This window comes from Oncorhynchus mykiss, chromosome 6 (assembly GCF_057628025.1).
Source record: "Oncorhynchus mykiss isolate SJ-2025 chromosome 6, ASM5762802v1, whole genome shotgun sequence".
Lineage (NCBI taxonomy): Eukaryota > Metazoa > Chordata > Actinopteri > Salmoniformes > Salmonidae > Oncorhynchus > Oncorhynchus mykiss.
The window spans coordinates 66247399-66268688 of NC_143027.1; the positions used below are offsets into that span (position 1 = coordinate 66247399).

The 21290-nt window shown below is 44.8% G+C and overlaps 1 protein-coding gene across 3 annotated transcripts in view; it reads right to left on the reverse strand.

Annotated features, from left to right (window-relative positions):
• Positions 1–21290, reverse strand: part of bco1 (beta-carotene oxygenase 1) — a 31780-nt gene that overhangs the window by 7306 nt on the left and 3184 nt on the right. The window contains exon 2 of one of the 3 annotated variants that reach the window (XM_036980741.2): positions 2234–2298. In XM_036980741.2, coding sequence (XP_036836636.1) covers positions 2234–2297 — 64 coding nt within the window. In that variant the 5' untranslated portion in view covers position 2298. Of the gene's footprint in view, positions 1–2233; positions 2503–21290 lie in introns of those variants that run through there. The other 2 variants (XM_036980740.2, XM_036980739.2) reach the window with 2 other exon arrangements.

A 21290-nucleotide genomic window follows, 5' to 3' on the forward strand; every position in this document is an offset into this window, starting at 1 on the left:
AAACTGTCCACTTAGGAAGCAACACTGATTGACAATAAATTTCACATGCTGTTGTGCAAATGGAATACAGGTTGAAATTATAGGCAATTAGCAAGACACCCCCAATAAAGGAGTGGTATGAGGGCCCACCGTCCACAGGTGGGGGTTGTGCTTACAGCCCAACACCGTGCAGGACATTTGGCATTTGCCAAAGAACATCAAGATTGGCAAATTCGCCACTGGCACCCTGTGCTCTTCACAGATGAAAGCAGGTTCACACTGAGCACATGTAACAGACGTGACAGAGTCTGGAGACGCCGTGGAGAACGTTCTGCTGCCTGCAACATCCTCCAGCATGACCGGTTTGGCAATGGATCAGTCATGGTGTGGGGTGGCATTTCTTTGGGGGGCCGCACAGCCCTCCATGTGCTCGCCAGAGGTAGCCTGACTGCCATTAGGTACCGAGATGAGATCCTCAGACCCCTTGTGAGACCATATGCTGGTGCGATTGGCCCTGGGTTCCTCCTAATGCAAGACAATGCTAGACCTCATGTGGCTGGAGTGTGTCAGCAGTTCCTGCAAGAGGAAGGCATTGATGCTATGGACTGGCCGCCCGTTCCCCAGACCTGAATCCAATTGAGCACATCATGTCTCGCTCCATTCACCAATGCCACGTTGCACCACAAACTGTCCAGGAGTTGGCGGATGCTTTAGTCCAGGTCTGGGAGGAGATCCCTCAGGAGACCATCCGCCACCTCATCAGGAGCATGCCCAGGCGTTGTAGGGAGGTCATACAGGGACGTGGAGGCCACACACACACTACTGAGCATCATTTTGACTTGTTTTAAGGACATTACATCAAAGTTGGATCAGCCTGTAGTGTGGTTTTCCACTTTAATTTTGAGTGTGACTCCAAATCCAGACCTCCATGGGTTGATACATTTGATTTCCATTGATAATTTGTGTGATTTTGTTGTCAGCACATTCAACTATGTAAAGAAAAGTATTTAATAAGAATATTTCATTCATTCAGATCTAGGATGTGTTATTTTAGTGTTCCATTTATTTTTTTGAGCAGTGTACATTGATAGCCAATCAGCATTGAGCTAAACTGTGAATGATCCTGGTGCACCAAAAAAAAAAGGAAAGCCAGTTTGGATTTGGCTTCACACCAATCACATCAAGCCAGACTTCATTGAGAGAGAGAAAATATTTAATTCTTGCCTCTCCTTGTGTTGTTGTCCTCCAGTGTCTGGCTAGCTAAAATTGTCCCTTTTCTAAATTAGCCATGGACAGAGATTTGAACTTGTGGTTTTACTTAATTCTCCGTACTGGCCAATGATTATAAAGGCGATTCTGATCCAACCAAAAATTCATACGTTGTGCCTCTGGCCTGAGAGGATAGAAGTTCAATATGTAGCTAGATGTAGTAGGCTAATGTTTACTAGCTGGCTAATCATTGGCCATGAAATGCTTGCAAGCAAGCACTTTAGCCAGGTAGCTTATGACAACAAAAACTAAAAGCTTATACTGTATGACAGTCATTGATGTTTCGGGAAATGAAAGAGGATGGCACTGGCGTTCCTCTACAAGTAGGGTGAAGCAACATGTTTTTCTACACACACACACGAGGGAAAGAAAGAAGTACCATGGACAGTCACATGATATTTAGCGTACATTGATTGGACTACATTGTTTTTGGAATATTTTAGTTGTCACTGTATTAGACTAAGCATAGGTGAGTTGATGATGTTGCCATTTTGAAGTTGAAATGGTGCTGGAATAGTGGAAGCAGCTCCTGTTTTCTTTGGGACTTGAGGTAACTCTCAGGTGTTCTAAATCAATAGTTGTTCAGTTGTCTGAAAATCTCAGAAACATTGATTTAATTGACCATGCTGTAGGTCATGTAACTGTTAGTTACATGCAATATGCTTTGTGGACTCCACCAGATGTTTTCTCTGGTTTTGTGATGAAACAAAGTTATGGTTGAATTTATTCTGCCACTGCCTCTTCTTATTGTCTCGGGCGTAGGCCAATATCACGATGGCAAGGCATATGAACAGGATAAGAGAAAACAAAGCAATTATCACAACCCCTAAATTGTAATAGGCAATTTTTTCCTGGCTTGGCTTCTCTAGGGATTTTACCCACGCACTGCTACTGCCCTAGTTATACCTGTGAATGTTACTGCGCATGTTATGTTGATAATGAAAATGATCTAAAGTTTCCATAACCATCTCACCAGGTTACATACCTTTGAGGTCCGCCTTCACTGGATCAGGTCTTTCTTCTATGTTTTTAGCGTAGTCGTAGGCCATCCTTATTGAGATGAAAAACAAATATTCATGCGTTACCTTCCTTAGAAGTTATGAGAGACGAAAAAGGGTGTCGTTTATATATTAGACAAGAAACCACTCCCATTTCTGAGTTTCCAAGTAGTAGCCTAATATAAGCGCAAGCCGCTTACATTTGAGTCATTTAGCAGACGCTCTTATGTGGAGCGACTTATAGTAGTGAGTGCATACATTTTCATACTTTTTTTCGTGCTGCCCCGCAGTGGTAATCGAACTCACAATGCTCTACCAACTGAGATACACGAAACTATAGCATATCATCTTTCTCTTATCTTGTCTACTGACTGACTATATTGTGTATGTTCCTGATCGGTCATTAGGAGTTCACATATGGAGCGAGATACCTGCCAAAAGGTTGAACGTACATACCATTAGGATCATAAGAAAAGTAAACGTGAAATTTAATCTGTGAACATACAAACACCATGTTACGATTACCAACTAACATTTTAAGCTTGAACAAATCTTGTGTTGCAATTCTGACCTACAATAATACCTTTTAGAGTTTTGGCAGTGTCATCTCAAGAACGCAAAAACAATGACACCAAAAGACCACACTAACAAGCATAAAAAAACAGAAGTCAGAGAAACCGGAAAGAGGTATGTTGCACGTTATCAAGTTAAAAGTCTCCATTCTCTATTACTCCTCAGTTGAGTTTACTTCACATATTGGTAGTTAATGTAATAGATTTGTTTGCCAGGGCAAATCTAGATAGCACTAGCTCTATTATGCCTATTATCTCTGGGTGACGTGGACATCCCCATGCTCGCACCTTATCAATATATGACTAATTCAATATTGCACCATCCCATTCTCTGAGCTCTATCTGCAATCATAACCAGTTGTATCTACCAAGAATAATGAAACATATAAATAATACATGTTTGGTGAGTCTATTAATTATTTAATAGACTCACTACTCAATATTTTTTTATTGAATATTTTGATATTTCTTTCATCACTTAAAATCTTGCCAAAGCATATTCTGTAGGAGGGGTTCATATGAATTTAAAATAATTGTAGAACTTTGTGTTTAACTGTTTTTATTATAGGGCTCCCCTTAACAGGAGACTCTAGCTCACAGGCCTTTAAATATAACCTCTAAATACATTTTAAACAAAATAGTTTAAGCATGTGCAGTGGCTGATAGAAAAAAAACGATTTGGCAATAAGAATAGGCAATAGATAGTTATGACCATTCCGCTCAGGACAGGTTATAGACCAGACTTAATCAAGATTTTGTTTAGTCTCTTTTATTGATATGGATAGGTAGTTAAATGACTACAGACCCGTAGCATCCACGTCCGTAGCCATGAAGTGCTTTGAAAGGCTGGTAATGGCTCACATCAACACCGTTATCCCAGAAACCCTAGACCCACTCCAATTTGCATACCGCCCAAACAGATCCACAGATGATGCTCTCTATTGCACTCCACACTGCCGTTTCCCACCTGGACAAAAGGAACACCTATGTGAGAATGCTGTTCATTGACTACAGCTCAGCGTTCAACACCATAGTACCCTCAAAGCCCATCACTAAGGTAAGGATCCTGGGACTAAACACCTCCATCTGCAACTGGTTCCTGGACTTCCTGACAGGCCGCCCTCAGTTGGTGAGGGTAGGTAGCAACACATCTGCCACGCTGATCCTCAACACTGGAGCTCCCCAGGGGTGCGTGCTCAGTCCCCTCCTGTACTCCCTGTTCACCCACAACTGCATGGCCAGGCACGACTCCAACACCATCATTAAGTTTGCTGACGACACAACACCGACAACGACGAGACAGCCTATAGGGAGGAGGTCAGAGACCTGGCCGGGTGGTGCCAGAATAACAACCTATCCCTCAATGTAACCAAGACTAAGGAGATGATTGTGGACTACAGGAAAAGGAACACCAAGCATGTCCCCATTCTCATCGACGGGGCTGTAGTGGAGCAGGTTGAGAGCTTCAAAGTCCTTGGTGTCCAAATCAATAACAAACTAGAATGGTCCAAACACAGCAAGACAGTTGTGAAGAGGGCACGACAAAGCCTATTCCCCCTCAGGACTATAAAAAGATTTGGCATGGGTTCTAAGAGGTTCTACAGCTGCAACATCGAGAGCATCCTGGCTGGTTGCATCACTGCCTGGTATGGCAATTGCTCGGCCTCCGACCGCAAGGCACTTCAGAGGGTAGTGCGTACGGCCCAGTACATCACTGGGGCAAAGCTGCCTGCCATCCAGGACCTCTACACCAGGCGGTGTCAGGAAGACCAGCCATCCCAGTCATAGACTGTTCTCTCTACTACCGCATGGCAAGCGGTACCGGAGTGCCAAGTTTAGGACAAAAAGGCTTCAACCATTTTTACCCCCAACCATAAGACTTCTGAACAGGTACATACTACCTCAATAAGCCTGCCGAACAGGTGTCTGTGTATAGCCTTGCTACTCTTTTTTTCAAATGTCTTTCTGTTGTTTTATTTCTGTGCTCACACACACACACCTTTTTTTGGCACCCTTAGTTAGAGCCTGTAAGTAAGCATTTCAATGTAAGGTTTACACCTGTTGATTTCGGCACACATGACAAAAACTTTGATTTGATAAAATCTCTGTGATGGAGTTGTAAAATGTAAATGGCTATAACAAGCCTACATACAGGGTGGGATTCCTGCAAAAACAATTTCAGATGAGCCTAGCTATGACCACAGGGCTGGAGAAGGAGAGGTAAAATGTTTAAACATAAGCTTATTTATGCAAAACACACAAATAGCCGTCGTTTGGTAAGCCAAGCTGACAACACACAGTGGCAGCTAGTAAACTGGCTAGCTAGTAAGCTTATAGCATAGTAGTAATACCAGGGGAGAGGGATGCCTAAGGGGGGCAATCCGAATCTCACATCACACATCATATACCGTTAGCTGGGTAGGCTGACAATCTTCCTAGATGCTGTTATCTAGGGAAGTGACCCAGTCGGGTGAATTTCACACTCTGACCCACAGGTCACAGGCTGTTGGTGATAGACTGACAGTACAGTATATTGTTTTATTTTATTTAACCTTTAACCGTCCAGACAACTCATACAGAGTTTAGCTTACCCTACCACGACCTGGGAAGATGCAATCTGAAAAACGGGAGCAGTGGAGCAGTCAACTTGCACGATACAACTAAGCCATACTTTGCGAGAGGAAATAAGAGACAGTGAGAGGAAATAAGAGACAGTGCGTGGTCTGACGTACAGTTTTATATGAACTGCGGCATGTCCTCCCATTTGTTGTTACTATTACTCGACCCGTGCGGAGCAAGAGGGATATGATCCATACTTTCAACCGTACTGACGGTCTGAAAGGTATGAAGTAGAACTAGAGGCAACGAGTGTCTTTGTCAAAAAGAATAACACGATTGGCCTATAGGTGAAGCTGTTATAAGCAACCTTTAAACCCTCATATCCGCTTGCCCGTTTTATCCAGAGACTTGTAGTCTGTACAGTGCCTTCAAAAAGTATTCACACCACTGGACTTTTTCCACATTTTCTTGTGTTACAGCCTGATTTTCAAACGGATTCAATTTAGATTGTGTCATTGCCCTACACACAATACGCCATAATGTCAAAGATACTTTTTTTTTTTACAAATGAAACCTTTTAAGCTGAAATGTCTTCAGTAAATAAGTATCCAACCCCTTTGTTATGGCAAGCCTCAATGAATTCAGGAGTAAAAATGTGCTTCACAAGTCACATGATAAATTGCAACCTCGAAGAACAGGGAAGTTTTCCAATGCCTCCCAAGGGGCTCCTATTGCTACATGGGTAAAAATAGAAAAGCAGATATTAAATATCCCTTTGAGCATAGTGAAGTTATTAATTACTCTTTGGATGGTGTAGCAATGCACTCAGTCACTACAAAGATACAGGAGTCCTTCCTAACTCAGCTGCAGGAGAGGAAGGATAACACTCAGGGATTTCACCATGAGGCCAATTAAAACATTTACAGAGTTTAATGGCTGTGATAGGAGAAAACTGAGGATGGATCAACAACCTTGTAGTTACTCCACAATTTTAACCTAAATCACAGAGTGAAAAGGAGGAAGCCTGTACATAATACAAATATTCCAAAACTCGCATCCTGTTTGCAATAAGGCACTAAAGTAAAACTGCAAAAAAACTGTGGCAAAGAAATTAACTTTTTGTCCTGAATACAAAGTGTTATGTTTGGGGAAAATTCAACACTGAGTAGCACTATTCATATTTTCAAGCATGGTGGTGGCTGCATCATGTTATGGGTGTGCTTGTCACCGGCAAGGACAAGGGAGTTTAGGATCCCTATCCCAGTCTGCTGTTCCCACATGCTTCAAGAGGGCCACCATTGTTCCTGTTCGCAAGAAAGCTAAGGTAACGGAGTTAAACGACTACCGCCCCGTAGCATTCACCTCCGTCATCATGAAGTGCTTTGAGAGACTAGTCAAGGACCATATCACCTCCACCCTACCTGACACCCTAGACCCACTCCAATTTGCTTACCGCCCAAATAGGTCCACAGACGATGCAATCTAAACCACACTGCACACTGCCCTAACCCATCTGGACAAGAGGAATACCTATGTGAGAATGCTGTTCATCGACTACAGCTCAGCATTTAACAGCATAGTACCCTCCAAACTCGTCATCAAGCTCGAGACCCTGGGTCTCGACCCCACCCTGTGCAACTGGGTACTGGACTTCCTGACGGGCCGCCCCCAGGTTGTGAGGGTAGGTAACATCTCCACCACGCTGATCCTCAACACTGGGGCCCCACAAGGGTGCGTTCTGAGCCCTCTCCTGTACTCCCTGTTCACCCACGACTGCGTGGCCACGCACGCCTCCAACTCAAATCATCAAGTTTGCGGACTACACAACAGTGGTAGGCTTGATTACCAACAACGACGAGACGGCCTACAGGGATGGAGGTGAGGGCCCTCGGAGTGTGGTGTCAGGAAAATAACCTCACACTCAACGTCAACAAAACTAAGGAGATGATTGTGGACTTCAGGAAACAGCAGAGGGAACACCCCCCTATCCACATCGATGGAACAGTAGTGGAGAGGGTAGTAAGTTAAGTTCCTTGGCGTACACATCACAGACAAACTGAATTTGTCCACCCACACAGACAGCATCGTGAAGGCGCAGCAGCGCCTCTTCAACCTCAGGAGGCTGAAGAAATTCGGCTTGACACCAAAAGCACACAAACTTCTACAGATGCACAATCGAGAGCATCCTGGCGGGCTGTATCACCGCCTGGTACGGCAACTGCTCCGCCCACAACCGTAAGGCTCTCCAGAGGGTAGTGAGGTCTGCACAACGCATCACCAGGGGCAAACTACCTGCCCTCCAGAACACCTACACCACCCGATGTCACAGGAAGGCTATAATGATCATCAAGGACAACAACCACCCGAGCCACTGCCTGTTCACCCCGCTATCATCCAGAAGGCGAGGTCAGTACAGGTGCATCAAAGCTGGGACAGAGAGACTGAAAAACAGCTTCTATCTCAAGGCCATCAGACTGTTAAACAGCCACCACTAACATTGAGTGGCTGCTATCAACACACTGACTCAACTCTAGCCACTTTAATAATGGGAATTGATGGGAATTGATGTAAAATATATCACTAGCCACTTTAAACAATGCTACTTAATATAATGTTTACATACCCTACATTATTTATCTCATATGTATATGTATATACTGTACTCTATATCATCTACTGCATCTTTATGTAATACATGTATCACTGGCCACTTCAAACTATGCCACTTTGTTTACATACTCATCTCATATGTATATACTGTACTCGATACCATCTACTGCATCTTGCCTATGCCGCTCTGTACCATCACTCATTCATATATCTTTGTGTACATATTCTTTATCCCTTTACACTTCTGTGTATAAGGTAGTAGTTTCGGAATTGTTAGCTAGATTACTCGTTGGTTATTACTGCATTGTTGGAACTAGAAGCACAAGCATTTCGCGACACTCACATTAACATCTGCTAACCATGTGTTATGTGACAAATAAAATTTGATTTGATTTGATTTTAAAAAGAACAGAGCTAAGCACAAGCCAAATCCTAGAGGAAAACCTGGTTCAGATTGCTTTCTATCAGACACTGGGAGACAAATTCACCTTTCAGCAGGACAATAACCTAAAATCCAAGGCAAAATATACACTGAAGTTGCTTACCTAGACGATATTGAATGTTCCTGAGTAGCCTAGTTATAGTTTTGACTTAAATAGGCTTGAAAATCTATGGCAAGTCATTAAAATGGCTGTTTGTCACGTCTTCTCACGCTCCTCCCCTGTGGCATTCGACGTCGCCGGTGTACTACCACCGATCCTGGGATCTATCATTACCCGAACCTGCACGTCATCATGAAGCACACCAGGACTCCATTACCTCACTTATTACCTCCCCTATATCTGGCACTCCCTTAGGTTCTTTCTCCGGTCAGTATTGTTCCTGTATTTATGCGTAGACGCCACTGTTATGTTGTCTCGTTCCATGTTTTTTGTTTTATTAAACGTTTCCCCTGCAGCTGCTTCTCGACTCTCTCCGTCTCTGTTATAGAATACTGACCCCAACACTGGAAAGCAGCAGGAAAACAGAAAATCTCCTAGACGGTTGAAGAACAGGGATATCTTCTATTTCAACACCATGACCAACTGGCACAACTGGGGGTGGCCATGGAAGAGGTTCTTCGCAGTGTGCAACGTCTCAAACATATCCGGGAGGCGTTGCCATCAACTAGCGGAGGATACTCTACAACCAGTCGACCCAGCACAACAGCCCATTCAGCAACCCGCTCAGGTCAGCGATGACAGTTTGTTCCTCCCGGATAAATATGACGGCATCTTATCTAAATGCCGGGGCTTACTACAGCATCCAGTGGATGGAACGAGCCGGTGCTTCATACACTATTCAGAAGAGGTCTGTGCTAGGAGGTCCAGACAGAACTTGCCTGTCAAGATGACAACCTCTCCTTGGATGCACTCATTGGGCTGGCCACCCGTCTGGATAACCTACTTCGGGAGCGTCGGTGCTCTCATCACTTCTCTCACTTCCTCAGTGAACACCCTGGATCAGAGCCTGAACCCATGGAAGTAGGGGGTCACACGCCTCCCCGAGGCAAAGCGTTGCAGACGGAGATAGCTGGGGCTCTGCCTGTATTGTGGTCAAGGAGGGCACCAGTTCCAGCAGTGTCCGGCACTTTCTAATTCGGGATCCACAAGAGCAGAGGGACAGTCACGTGATCTTCCACCTCCTGGGGCAGGAGTGAGTATTCCATCTTCATCACTTTCAGCTCAACTCTTTTTAGTGTCCATCACACTATTTGACTGTCCCTAATGTATTATCTACAGCATTATTGGATTCCGGTGCCGCATGGAACTTTATTGACCAGACCCTTGCCTTCTCTCTTATCATCTCATACCCGCTCTCCTCAACTTTCCAGGTTCAAGCCCTCGATAAATCGGCCACTAGGATCCGAAACCATTACACACATCACCCAACCCCTCACCCTCTCCATGGAGTCCATTCATAAGAAGAACATCCCCTTCATCACCAGTGTACCAGTTCACAAGATCATCCTCGGCCTCCCTTGGCTTCAATGCCATAACCCTACCATCTCATGGTCGAGGATGAGAATCACATACTGAATACCCGAATGCCAGAGGACCTGCATCCCCATCCCCTGTGGTTCCACATCAGTTGAGAGTCCTGTTGTCCTTCAGCGCAACATCCCAAGGTATACCAGGACCTGCGGGAGGTATTCTTCAAGACCTGCGCCACCTATCTTCCTCCTCATCGCCCCTGGGACTGTCCCATCAAATTGCTGGCAAGGTCTGTGCTTCCACGCAGAAGAATTTACACTCTGTCGGTGGCTGAGACACAGGCCATGGAGAATTACATCCAAGAGGGGCTCCAACAAGGTTTCACCCGCACATCCACTTCTCCTGCGTCAGCTGGTTTCTTCTTCGTGGCCAAGAATGGAGGGTTAGGTCCATATATTGATTACAGAGGACTCAATGAAATCACCACAAAGTACCCTTACCCTCTCCCGTTGGTGTCGGCAGTCATCAATCAGCTCCGCGGAGCCTGGTTATTTACCAAACTGGAGTGCACACAATCTCATCCACATCTTGGAGGGGGATGAATGGAAGACTAGGTTTAGCACGATGTCTGGCCACTACGAATACTTGCTGTTGCCAGGCATTCGTTAACGAGGTGTTCAGGGACATGCTCGGGCCAGATTGTCGTGGTCGTGTATATCGATGACATCCTGGTCTTACTTATGTTCAGAGAGTGATGATGGATGACAAGGTAGATGCGATCTGGTTATGGCCAGTCCCAAACCCCCTAAAGGGGTTACAATGGTTTTTGGGGTTTGCCAACTTCTGCCGTTTCATCAGGAACTTCAGCTCCATCGCCGCCCCTCTCACCTCAAGGGTGGTCCCCCGTAGGTTGGTGTAGAGCCCAGGAGCTGATGAGGCCTTCCATCTACTCAAGGGATGTTTCACCTCTGTCCCATTGCTCAAACACCTAGATCCCACGATATAATTTGTGGTGGAGGTGGTCACTTCAGAGGTGGGTGTGGGGGAAGTTCTGTCTAAGAAACTGTCCCCTGCAGAGAGGAATTACGACATCGGTGGTCGAGAGCTCCTGGCGGTGTCGTTGGAATTAGAGTGTAGACATTGTCTGGAGGGTACCAAGGAAACATTCGCCATCCTCACTGTCCATCGGAACAGCTGGGCCCTTTTCTTCACAAGGTTTGACTTCACGCTGATCTATCGCCCAGGTTAAAAATAGACTAAGGCCGATGCCCTGTCCCGTCTCTATGATTCTGGAGAGGGTCCGTGTCCAGATGCACCTATAATCCCATCCTCCCGAGTCGCAGCTCCTGTGGTCTGGGACATAGATGTGGACATTCGCCAGCCTCTGGAGAGGGAGCCCGCACCCACTAACTGTACTCCCGAGCACATCTACGTTCCCATGGGGATAAGGGATCAGCTGCTGACCTGGACACACACATCTGTCGTCACTGGAAATCCAGGTATTTCTCGCACTACCCAATCCATTTCTGAGAAGTACTGGTCACTCAACATCAACTCCTGTTCCGTATGTGCCCAAACCAAATTCCCCTGGAACGCTCCAGCAGAGGAACTCCTTCCCCTTCCCGTGCCTCAGCGCCCCTGGTCCCATTTATCCATTGACTTTGTTACTGATCCCCTCTGACAGTTTCATCACCATTTTAGTGGTTGTGGATAGATTTTCAAAATCCTGTCGTTTAATCCCTCTTTCTGGTTACGGGCACCTTCACGTCATCCTGAGGCACGCCTGGACTCCATTACCTCACTTAATACCTCCCCTATATCTGGCACTCCCTTAGGTTCTTTCCCCAGTCAGTATTGTTCCTGTGTTTGTGTAGACGCTACTGTTATGTTGTCTCATTCCATGCTTGTTGTTTTATTAAACGTGTCACCTGCACCTCAACTCTCAGCGTCTCCATTATAATATTATTGATCAACAACCAATTTGACAGAGCTTGAAGGCTCCAAGGGATGGCCAGTCCAATTCTGGCTGTGCCGGGTGGAGATTACATGGCCATTAAGGCCAGATCATTCTTCAAGATGTTTGAATGTTTTTAGATAACCATCTGGGTCAAATAATAAATCAGTGATTCTAGAGGATGCAACAGGTCAGCATCTCAGGAGTAAATGTCAGTTGGATTTTCATAGCCGAACATTCAGTGGTTGAGACAGCAGGTGCGGTAGATAGAGACAGGGTCGAAACAGCAGATCCAGGACAAGGTAGCACATCTATGTGAACAGGGCCGGGATCCATAGCCACAGGCAGAACAGCAGAAACTGGATCAGCACAAGACAAGGTGGACTGGGGACAGGGACAGCCAGGAGTAGTCAGGCCAGGTACAGTGCCTTGCGAAAGTATTCGGCCCCCTTGAACTTTGCGACCTTTTGCCACATTTCAGGCTTCAAACAGATATAAAACTGTATTTTTTTGTGAAGAATCAACAACAAGTGGGACACAATCATGAAGTGGAACGACATTTATTGGATATTTCAAACTTTTTTAACAAATCAAAAACTGAAAAATTGGGCGTGCAAAATTATTCAGCCCCCTTAAGTTAATACTTTGTAGCGCCACCTTTTGCTGCGATTACAGCTGTAAGTCGCTTGGGATATGTCTCTATCAGTTTTGCACATCGAGAGACTGAAATTTTTTCCCATTCCTCCTTGCAAAACAGCTCGAGCTCAGTGAGGTTGGATGGAGAGCATTTGTGAACAGCAGTTTTCAGTTCTTTCCACAGATTCTCGATTGGATTCAGGTCTGGACTTTGACTTGGCCATTCTAACACCTGGATAGGTTTATTTTTGAACCATTCCATTGTAGATTTTGCTTTATGTTTTGGATCATTGTCTTGTTGGAAGACAAATCTCCGTCCCAGTCTCAGGTCTTTTGCAGACTCCATCAGGTTCTTCCAGAATGGTCCTGTATTTGGCTCCATCCATCTTCCCATCAATTTTAACCATCTTCCCTGTCCCTGCTGAAGAAAAGCAGGCCCAAACCATGATGCTGCCACCACCATGTTTGACAGTGGGGATGGTGTGTTCAGGGTGATGAGCTGTGTTGCTTTTACGCCAAACATAACGTTTTGCATTGTTGCCAAAAAGTTCAATTTTGGTTTCATCTGACCAGAGCACCTTCTTCCACATGTTTGGTGTGTCTCCCAGGTGGCTTGTGGCAAACTTTAAACGACACTTTTTATGGATATCTTTAAGAAATGGCTTGCTTGCCACTCTTCCATAAAGGCCAGATTTGTGCAATATACGACTGATTGTTGTCCTATGGACAGAGTCTCCCACCTCAGCTGTAGATCTCTGCAGTTCATCCAGAGTGATCATGGGCCTCTTGGCTGCATCTCTGATCAGTCTTCTCCTTGTATGAGCTGAAAGTTTAGAGGGACGGCCAGGTCTTGGTAGATTTGCAGTGGTCTGATACTCCTTCCATTTCAATATTATCGCTTGCACAGTGCTCCTTGGGATGTTTAAAGCTTGGGAAATATTTTTGTATCCAAATCCGGCTTTAAACTTCTTCACAACAGTATCTCGGACCTGCCTGGTGTGTTCCTTGTTCTTCATGATGCTCTCTGCGCTTTTGACGGACCTCTGAGACTATCACAGTCCAGGTGCATTTATACGGAGACTTGATTACACACAGGTGGATTGTATTTATCATCATTAGTCATTTAGGTCAACATTGGATCATTCAGAGATCCTCACTGAACTTCTGGAGAGAGTTTGCTGCACTGAAAGTAAAGGGGCTGAATAATTTTGCACGCCCAATTTTTCAGTTTTTGATTTGTTAAAAAAGTTTGAAATATCCAATAAATGTCGTTCCACTTCATGATTGTGTCCCACTTGTTGTTGATTCTTCACAAAAAAATACAGTTTTACATCTTTATGTTTGAAGCCTGAAATGTGGCAAAAGGTCGCAAAGTTCAAGGGGGCCGAATACTTTCGCAAGGCACTGTAGTCCTGAGGCATGGCCCTAGATCTCAGGTCGTAGAGCTGAGACAGAGACAAAGAAAGAAAGAAGAGAAAGAGAGTGAGAGGAAAATGAGAGCGACCATGCCTAAGATTACACAGATCAGATAAGACAGGAGAATTACACCAGATAGGACAAACTGACCCTAGCCCTCCAGTACATAGACTATTGCAACATAGATACTGAGGACTGAGATGGGGTGGAGGGAGACACTGTGGCGCCATCCAAAGTTACCCACAGACAGGGCCAACCAGGCAGGAAATAACCCCTCCCACTTTACCAAAGCACAGCCCCAACAGTACCAAAGGGATAGAAATAGACCACTAACTTACTACCCTGAGACTAAGCTGAGTATAGCCCACGAAGATCTCCCCCACCGCACAAGCCCAAGGGAGCGCAAAACTGAACAGGAAGATCACATCTGTGACTTAACCCAATCAAGTCAAGTATAGTGAAAAAAGCCTGACATGACATGATGCACCCTCCTAGGGACAATACGGGAGACTGCAAGCAAGGCCGTGACTCAGCCCCCTTAATAGTAAAAAAAAACTATTTGGGGGGAATTGCTTGTTTTGCATGCTATTTTGGCATTAATACGTGTCACATATAAGTTTGCAAACAATGTAAAAAATATATACATGTAATTGAGTTAATTAAGCTGCATACAAACATGGTCTCATTTTGGTTTTCTTGAGTAAGGCAGCTCCAAAATGCAGGTGTTTCAGCCTAGCTCAGTGCTTTCTGTGGTGGGGCAAGAAAATGTGGAGCGTTGCGCCATGATTAGCGCAGTGTTCTGTCCCACATGGGGACACTACTTCACCGCTAAGTTTAAGGGTAGAGCTCTAAAATTCTAGTCCTTTGGGTGCTGCCATAGATTTACATTAGAAGTGCCCATCCAAGGGTCATTGGCCACAGATAAAATTACATCAAATCACGTTATATCTACAGTAGCTTTGATTGGTGTTACATGTGCTCCCTCTCCAGCCTCGTTATGGCGCACACCTCTCACCATCAGTACACACACCTGCGCATCAGACTCACCTGGACTTCATCACTTCCCATATATATATATATATATATATATATAACTCCCTGGGTTTCTTCCCCAGGCGTCATTGTTTCTGTTTATGTCTGTGTGCTGTTAGGGTTTCTTGGGTTTTTATTGAGTTCCGTTTATTTTGTTAAAACACTCACTCCCTGAACTTGCTTCCCGACTCTCAGCACACATCGTTACAATTGGACTGATCATGTCAACATCATACTCTCAAAATCTTAGCTAGCAGTCAACATCATGAAACAAGTCGACAACTACTGGCTAATCCTTTAAATTTACGTTTTGAACTTTCATCCAACTCGAAATTGTAAAATCGGGAACTCTGGCCTCTTTCTAGAGCTATAAACTGAAGATCATCGACTTCATGATTCAACCTTGTTTTCTCTCGAGTTCCCAGTTGTTTAGCACCATAAATCCAGAGAATGCCAGACTTTGATGACAAAGTTTGACAAGATTTGCCCATGAAGGACCGCAGCGTCACATTCCTGTTCAAGTGAGCACAGCACAACAAGGTGAGTCCAAACACGTCTTGATTCTTCTGCTTAAATTATGTATTTTAGTTTATTAATTCGATCATTTTTAAAAAAAGCACACAACTTAAAAGCCATACACGCACATGAGTAAAATCATCGAGGATAAAAGTCTAACTTATTTCCATTCTGGTCCTCCTGAGACAAGATTGAACACAGTTAAAACCTCTTGAACCTCTGGGGGCAGTATTTCATTTTTGGATGAAAAACGTTCCCGTTTTAAACAAGATATTTTGTCACGAAAAGATGCTCGACTATGCATATAATTGACAGCTTTGGAAAGAAAACACTCTGACGTTTCCAAAACTGCAAAGATATTATCTGTGAGTGCCACAGAACTGATGCTACAGGCGAAACCAAGATGAAATTTCAAACAGGAAATGGCCCAGATTTTGGAGGCGCTGTGTTCCAATGTCTCCTTATATGGCTGTGAATGCGCAAGGAATGAGCCTACACTTTCTGTCGTTTCCCCAAGGTGTTTGCAGCATTGTGACGTATTTGTAGGCATATCATTGGAAAATTGACCAAGAGACTACATTTACCAGGTGTCCGCTGGGTGTCCTCCGTCGAAACTATTGCATAATCTCCAGGTTCGTGCATTTTACCATTTGGTTCAGAGGAGAAACCAAACGGCCACGTGTGATTTGTCATCGAATAGATATGTGAAAAACACCTTGAGGATTGATTCTAAACAACGTTTGCCATGTTTGTCGATATTATGAAGTTAATTTGGAAAAAAGTTTGCCGTTGTAATGACTGAATTTTCAGGGTTTTTTCTCAGCCAAACGTGATGAACAAAACAGAGCGATTTCTCCTACACAAATAATCTTTTTGGAAAAACTGAACATTTGCTATCTAACTGAGAGTCTCCTCATTGAAAACATCCGAAGTTCTTCAAAGGTAAATGATTTTACTTGAATGCTTTTCTTGTTTTTGTGAAAATGTTGCCTGCTGAATGCTAGGCTTAAGGAAGTTAACAGTAATACATCAGGGACGTGAGAGGTCTGGGACCAAAATTAACGTCAGGGACATGTGAACAAGGAATAAAATAGAGTAGTATATGATATGCTAAACTACATAAACATGAATAATATTAGACAGAAAAAGTCTTGAAGGCACTAAAATCCACACTTGAAGTTAATGGGGGTAAACAGGGGAAAATTATAGGGAATGGTTAAGAGGGTAGTATTAGTGTGCCAAATGGACCTCCAATAGAAGGAGAACCCGGTAGAATATTGGACATTTTGAAACAAAAAACCAAGACATGCATTGATTGGGAAGAGGGTGAGCAGAGTAAGGGTAAACTAAAGGAGGCGATGGAGAAACTAAAACAACGTATAGGACTGGCCATATTAGAAAAATTAAAGATGGAGAAAAACGATTCGGACATGTCGACCCACCTCCATCTGCCCCACCGCCGTATGAAGGACCAGGAATCATGGCCGCAGTCCTGGACCTTACCGCAACGGTAAACTATCACAAAAGAAGAACAGAAGATGACGGAAAAGAAAACTAAGGAATGAATGAACAGAAGGGGAAGAGACGAAGTCAGTAAGTTGCTTGAAGAAACCAAACTGCTGCGAAAAGCTGTTGATCTCAGAAGTGAGAAAGAGGAAACAGATGGTATGAGTCTGGTGAGCAGAAGTGAAGCAGGCAGCATGACCGAAGAGGAGAGAGAAGAACGAAAAAGAGGAAGTCAGAACAGTGAGGTAGGGTTGGGCCAGTCATGCGGGCCATGGCAGAAGACTGGAGACAGAGAAAGACAGAACATTAATGGAATTGGACGAACAGTTGCAATCAGAAACAGGAGAAATAAGAAGAATGGAGCAAGAGTTGGAAGACCTGGAACAACTCCGTAAGAAGGGACAGAGAGAGATATCTAGGGGGAACAGAAACCTCACTGCGGTACTGACCTGGACGCCAGAGGCAGAGAAAGCATTCATTGAGCTGAAACAAACCTTGGCGCAGGCTGAGGCCCTGTCGCTCCCTGACTACACACTGCCATTTCATTTGGATGTTTCTGAACAGGATGGTTACATGCATTCCATCCTTTATCAGAAACAAAAGGGGGAGCGTAGAGTGTTGCACTACTATAGTGCTAAATTGGATAACATTGAATGTGGACAAACTGATTGCGCAAGACACATTGCAGCACTGGCCAAATCCATTGTCAGAGTATCTAGAGGAGAGCGAAGGAGTCAGGCGCAGGACACAGGCAAGAGTAAAACCGCTGTATTTACTCCATCCGAGAACGGAACAAAAATGTCGCTATAAAACAAATACAAAACAGGATACGAACTCCAACACCCGAAAGATAATCACGCACAAAACAGAAAGGGAAACCAGAGGGTTAAATAAGGAACAAAATCATGAGATGGGAATCAGGTGTGTAAAACAGACAAAACAAAAGGAAAAATGGATCGGTGGCAGCTAGAAAGCCGGTGACGTCGACCGCTGAACACCACCCGAACAAGGAGAGGGAACAACTTTGGTGGAAGTCTTGACAACCATAAGGAAAACGGCACATTGTGATGAGACACCCACTGGAAATCAAAGATCATGGAGTGACAATTTATTGCCTCAAAACTATTTACTCTGTCAAGCAAAAGGAAATCCAATATCACAAAACTGATTATGGCAAAGCACGTGACCGAAGGAACCAACATGGCGCCGACAGAGATGGCCGCCTCGCTTCGCGTTCCTAGGAAACTATGCAGTTTTTTGTTTTTTTACGTGTTATTTCTTACATTAGTACCCCAGGTCATCTTAGGTTTCATTACATACAGTCGAGAAGAACTACTGAATATAAGATCAGCATCAACTCACCATCAGTACGACCAAGAATATGTTTTTCGCGACGCGGATCCTGTGTTCTGCCTTACAAACAGGACAACGGAGTGGATCCTATGCAGCGACCCAAAAAAACTACTCCGAAAGAGAGGGAAACGAGGCGGTCTTCTGGTCAGACTCCGGAGACGGGCACAGCGCGCACCACTCCCTAGCATTCTTCTTGCCAATGTCCAGTCTCTTGACAACAAGGTTGATGAAATCCGAGCAAGGGTAGCATTCCAGAGGGACATCAGAGACTAACGTCCTTTGCTTCACTGAAACATGGCTCACTGGAGAGACGCTATCCGAAGCGGTGCAGCCAACGGGTTTCTCCACACATCGCGCAGACAGAAACAAACATCTTTCTGGTAAGAAGAGGGGCGGGGGCGTATGCCTCATGGCCAACGTGACATGGTGTGATGAAAGAAACATACAGGAACTCAAATCCTTCTGTTCACCTGATTTAGAATTCCTCACAATCAAATGTAGACCGCATTATCTACCAAGAGAATTCTCTTCGATTATAATCACAGCCGTATATATCCCCCCCCCCAAGCAGACACATCGATGGCTCTGAACGAACTTTATTTAACTCTCTGCAAACTGGAAACAATTTATCCCGAGGCTGCATTCATTGTAGCTGGGGATTTTAACAAGGCTAATCTGAAAACAAGACTCCCCAAATTTTATCAGCATATCGATTGCGCAACCAGGGGAGGAAAGACCTTGGACCATTGTTACTCTAACTTCCGCAACGCATATAAGGCCCTGCCCCGCCCCCCTTTCGGAAAAGCTGACCACGACTCCATTTTGTTGATCCCTGCCTACAGACAGAAACTAAAACAAGAGGCTCCCACGCTGAGGTCTGTCCAACGCTGGTCCGACCAAGCTGACTCCACACTCCAAGACTGCTTCCATCACGTGGACTGGGAGATGTTTCGTATTGCGTCAGATAACAACATTGACGAATACGCTGATTCGGTGTGCGAGTTCATTAGAACGTGCGTTGAAGATGTCGTTCCCATAGCAACGATTAAAACATTCCCTAACCAGAAACCGTGGATTGATGGCAGCATTCGTGTGAAACTGAAAGCGCGAACCACTGCTTTTAATCAGGGCAAGGTGTCTGGTAACATGACCGAATACAAACAGTGCAGCTATTCCCTCCGCAAGGCTATCAAACAAGCTAAGCGCCAGTACAGAGACAAAGTAGAATCTCAATTCAACGGCTCAGACACAAGAGGCATGTGGCAGGGTCTACAGTCAATCACGGACTACAGGAAGAAATCCAGCCCAGTCACGGACCAGGATGTCTTGCTCCCAGGCAGACTAAATAACTTTTTTGCCCGCTTTGAGGACAATACAGTGCCACTGACACGGCCTGCAACGAAAACATGCGGTCTCTCCTTCACTGCAGCCGAGGTGAGTAAGACATTTAAACGTGTTAACCCTCGCAAGGCTGCAGGCCCAGATGGCATCCCCAGCCGCGCCCTCAGAGCATGCGCAGACCAGCTGGCCGGTGTGTTTACGGACATATTCAATCAATCCCTATACCAGTCTGCTGGAGAGTGGAGAGTGGAGAGTGGAGAGTGGAGAGGGTAGCAAGTTTTAAGTTCCTCGGCATACACATCACAGACAAACTGAATTGGTCCACTCACACAGACAGCATCGTGAAGAAGGCGCAGCAGCGCCTCTTCAACCTCAGGAGGCTGAAGAAATTCGGCTTGTCACCAAAAGCACTCACAAACTTCTACAGATGCACAATCGAGAGCATCCTGGCGGGCTGTATCACCGCCTGGTATGGCAACTGCACCGCCCTCAACCGTAAGGCTCTCCAGAGGGTAGTGAGGTCTGCACAACGCATCACCGGGGGCAAACTACCTGCCCTCCAGGACACCTACACCACCCGATGTCACAGGAAGGCCATAAAGATCATCAAGGACATCAACCACCCGAGCCACTGCCTGTTCACCCCGCTATCATCCAGAAGGCGAGGTCAGTACAGGTGCATCAAAGCTGGGACCGAGAGACTGAAAAACAGCTTCTATCTCAAGGCCATCAGACTGTTAAACAGCCACCACTAACACTGAGTGGCTGCTGCCAACACACTGACACTGACTCAACTCCAGCCACTTTAATAATGGGAATTGATGGGAAATTATGTAAATATATCACTAGCCACTTTAAACAATGCTACCTTATATAAATGTTACTTACCCTACATTATTCATCTCATATGCATACGTATATACTGTACTCTATATCATCGACGGTATCCTTATGTAATACATGTATCACTAGCCACTTTATACTATGCCACTTTGTTTACATACTCATCTCATTTGTACATACTGTACCCGATACCATCTACTGTATCTTGCCTATGCTGCTCTGTACCATCACTCATTCATATATCCTTATGTACATATTCTTTATCCCCTTACACTGTGTACAAGACAGTAGTTTTGGAATTGTTAGTTAGATTACTTGTTATTACTGCATTGTCGGAACTAGAAGCACAAGCATTTCGCTACACTCGCATTAACATCTGCTAACCATGTGTATGTGACAAATAAAATTTGATTTGATTTGACGGATGGAATGGGAGAGGGAGAGCCACATATCTGCGAGGAAAGAGCAGCAAAACAAGTAAAGGTTTGAATGGACCTTGAAAATACGCCACTGGATGGGGTAGGAAAGACCCTATTCACAGATGGATGCTGCTACAGGTCAAGAGACCCAGGAGAAGTTGGCAGAATTAAGAGCGTTGAGAGCATTGGAGCTGAGCAAAGGAAAGAGAGTAAACATCTACACTGCTTACGCACACGGGATTGCACACATAGATGGCCCACAATGGACGAGGAGCTACCTAACCAGCTCAAATGAACCCATAAAAACACAAACAAGTGCAACGGCTGATTGAAGCAATCAAACTACCAACAAGTGTGGCCAGCATGAAGTGTAA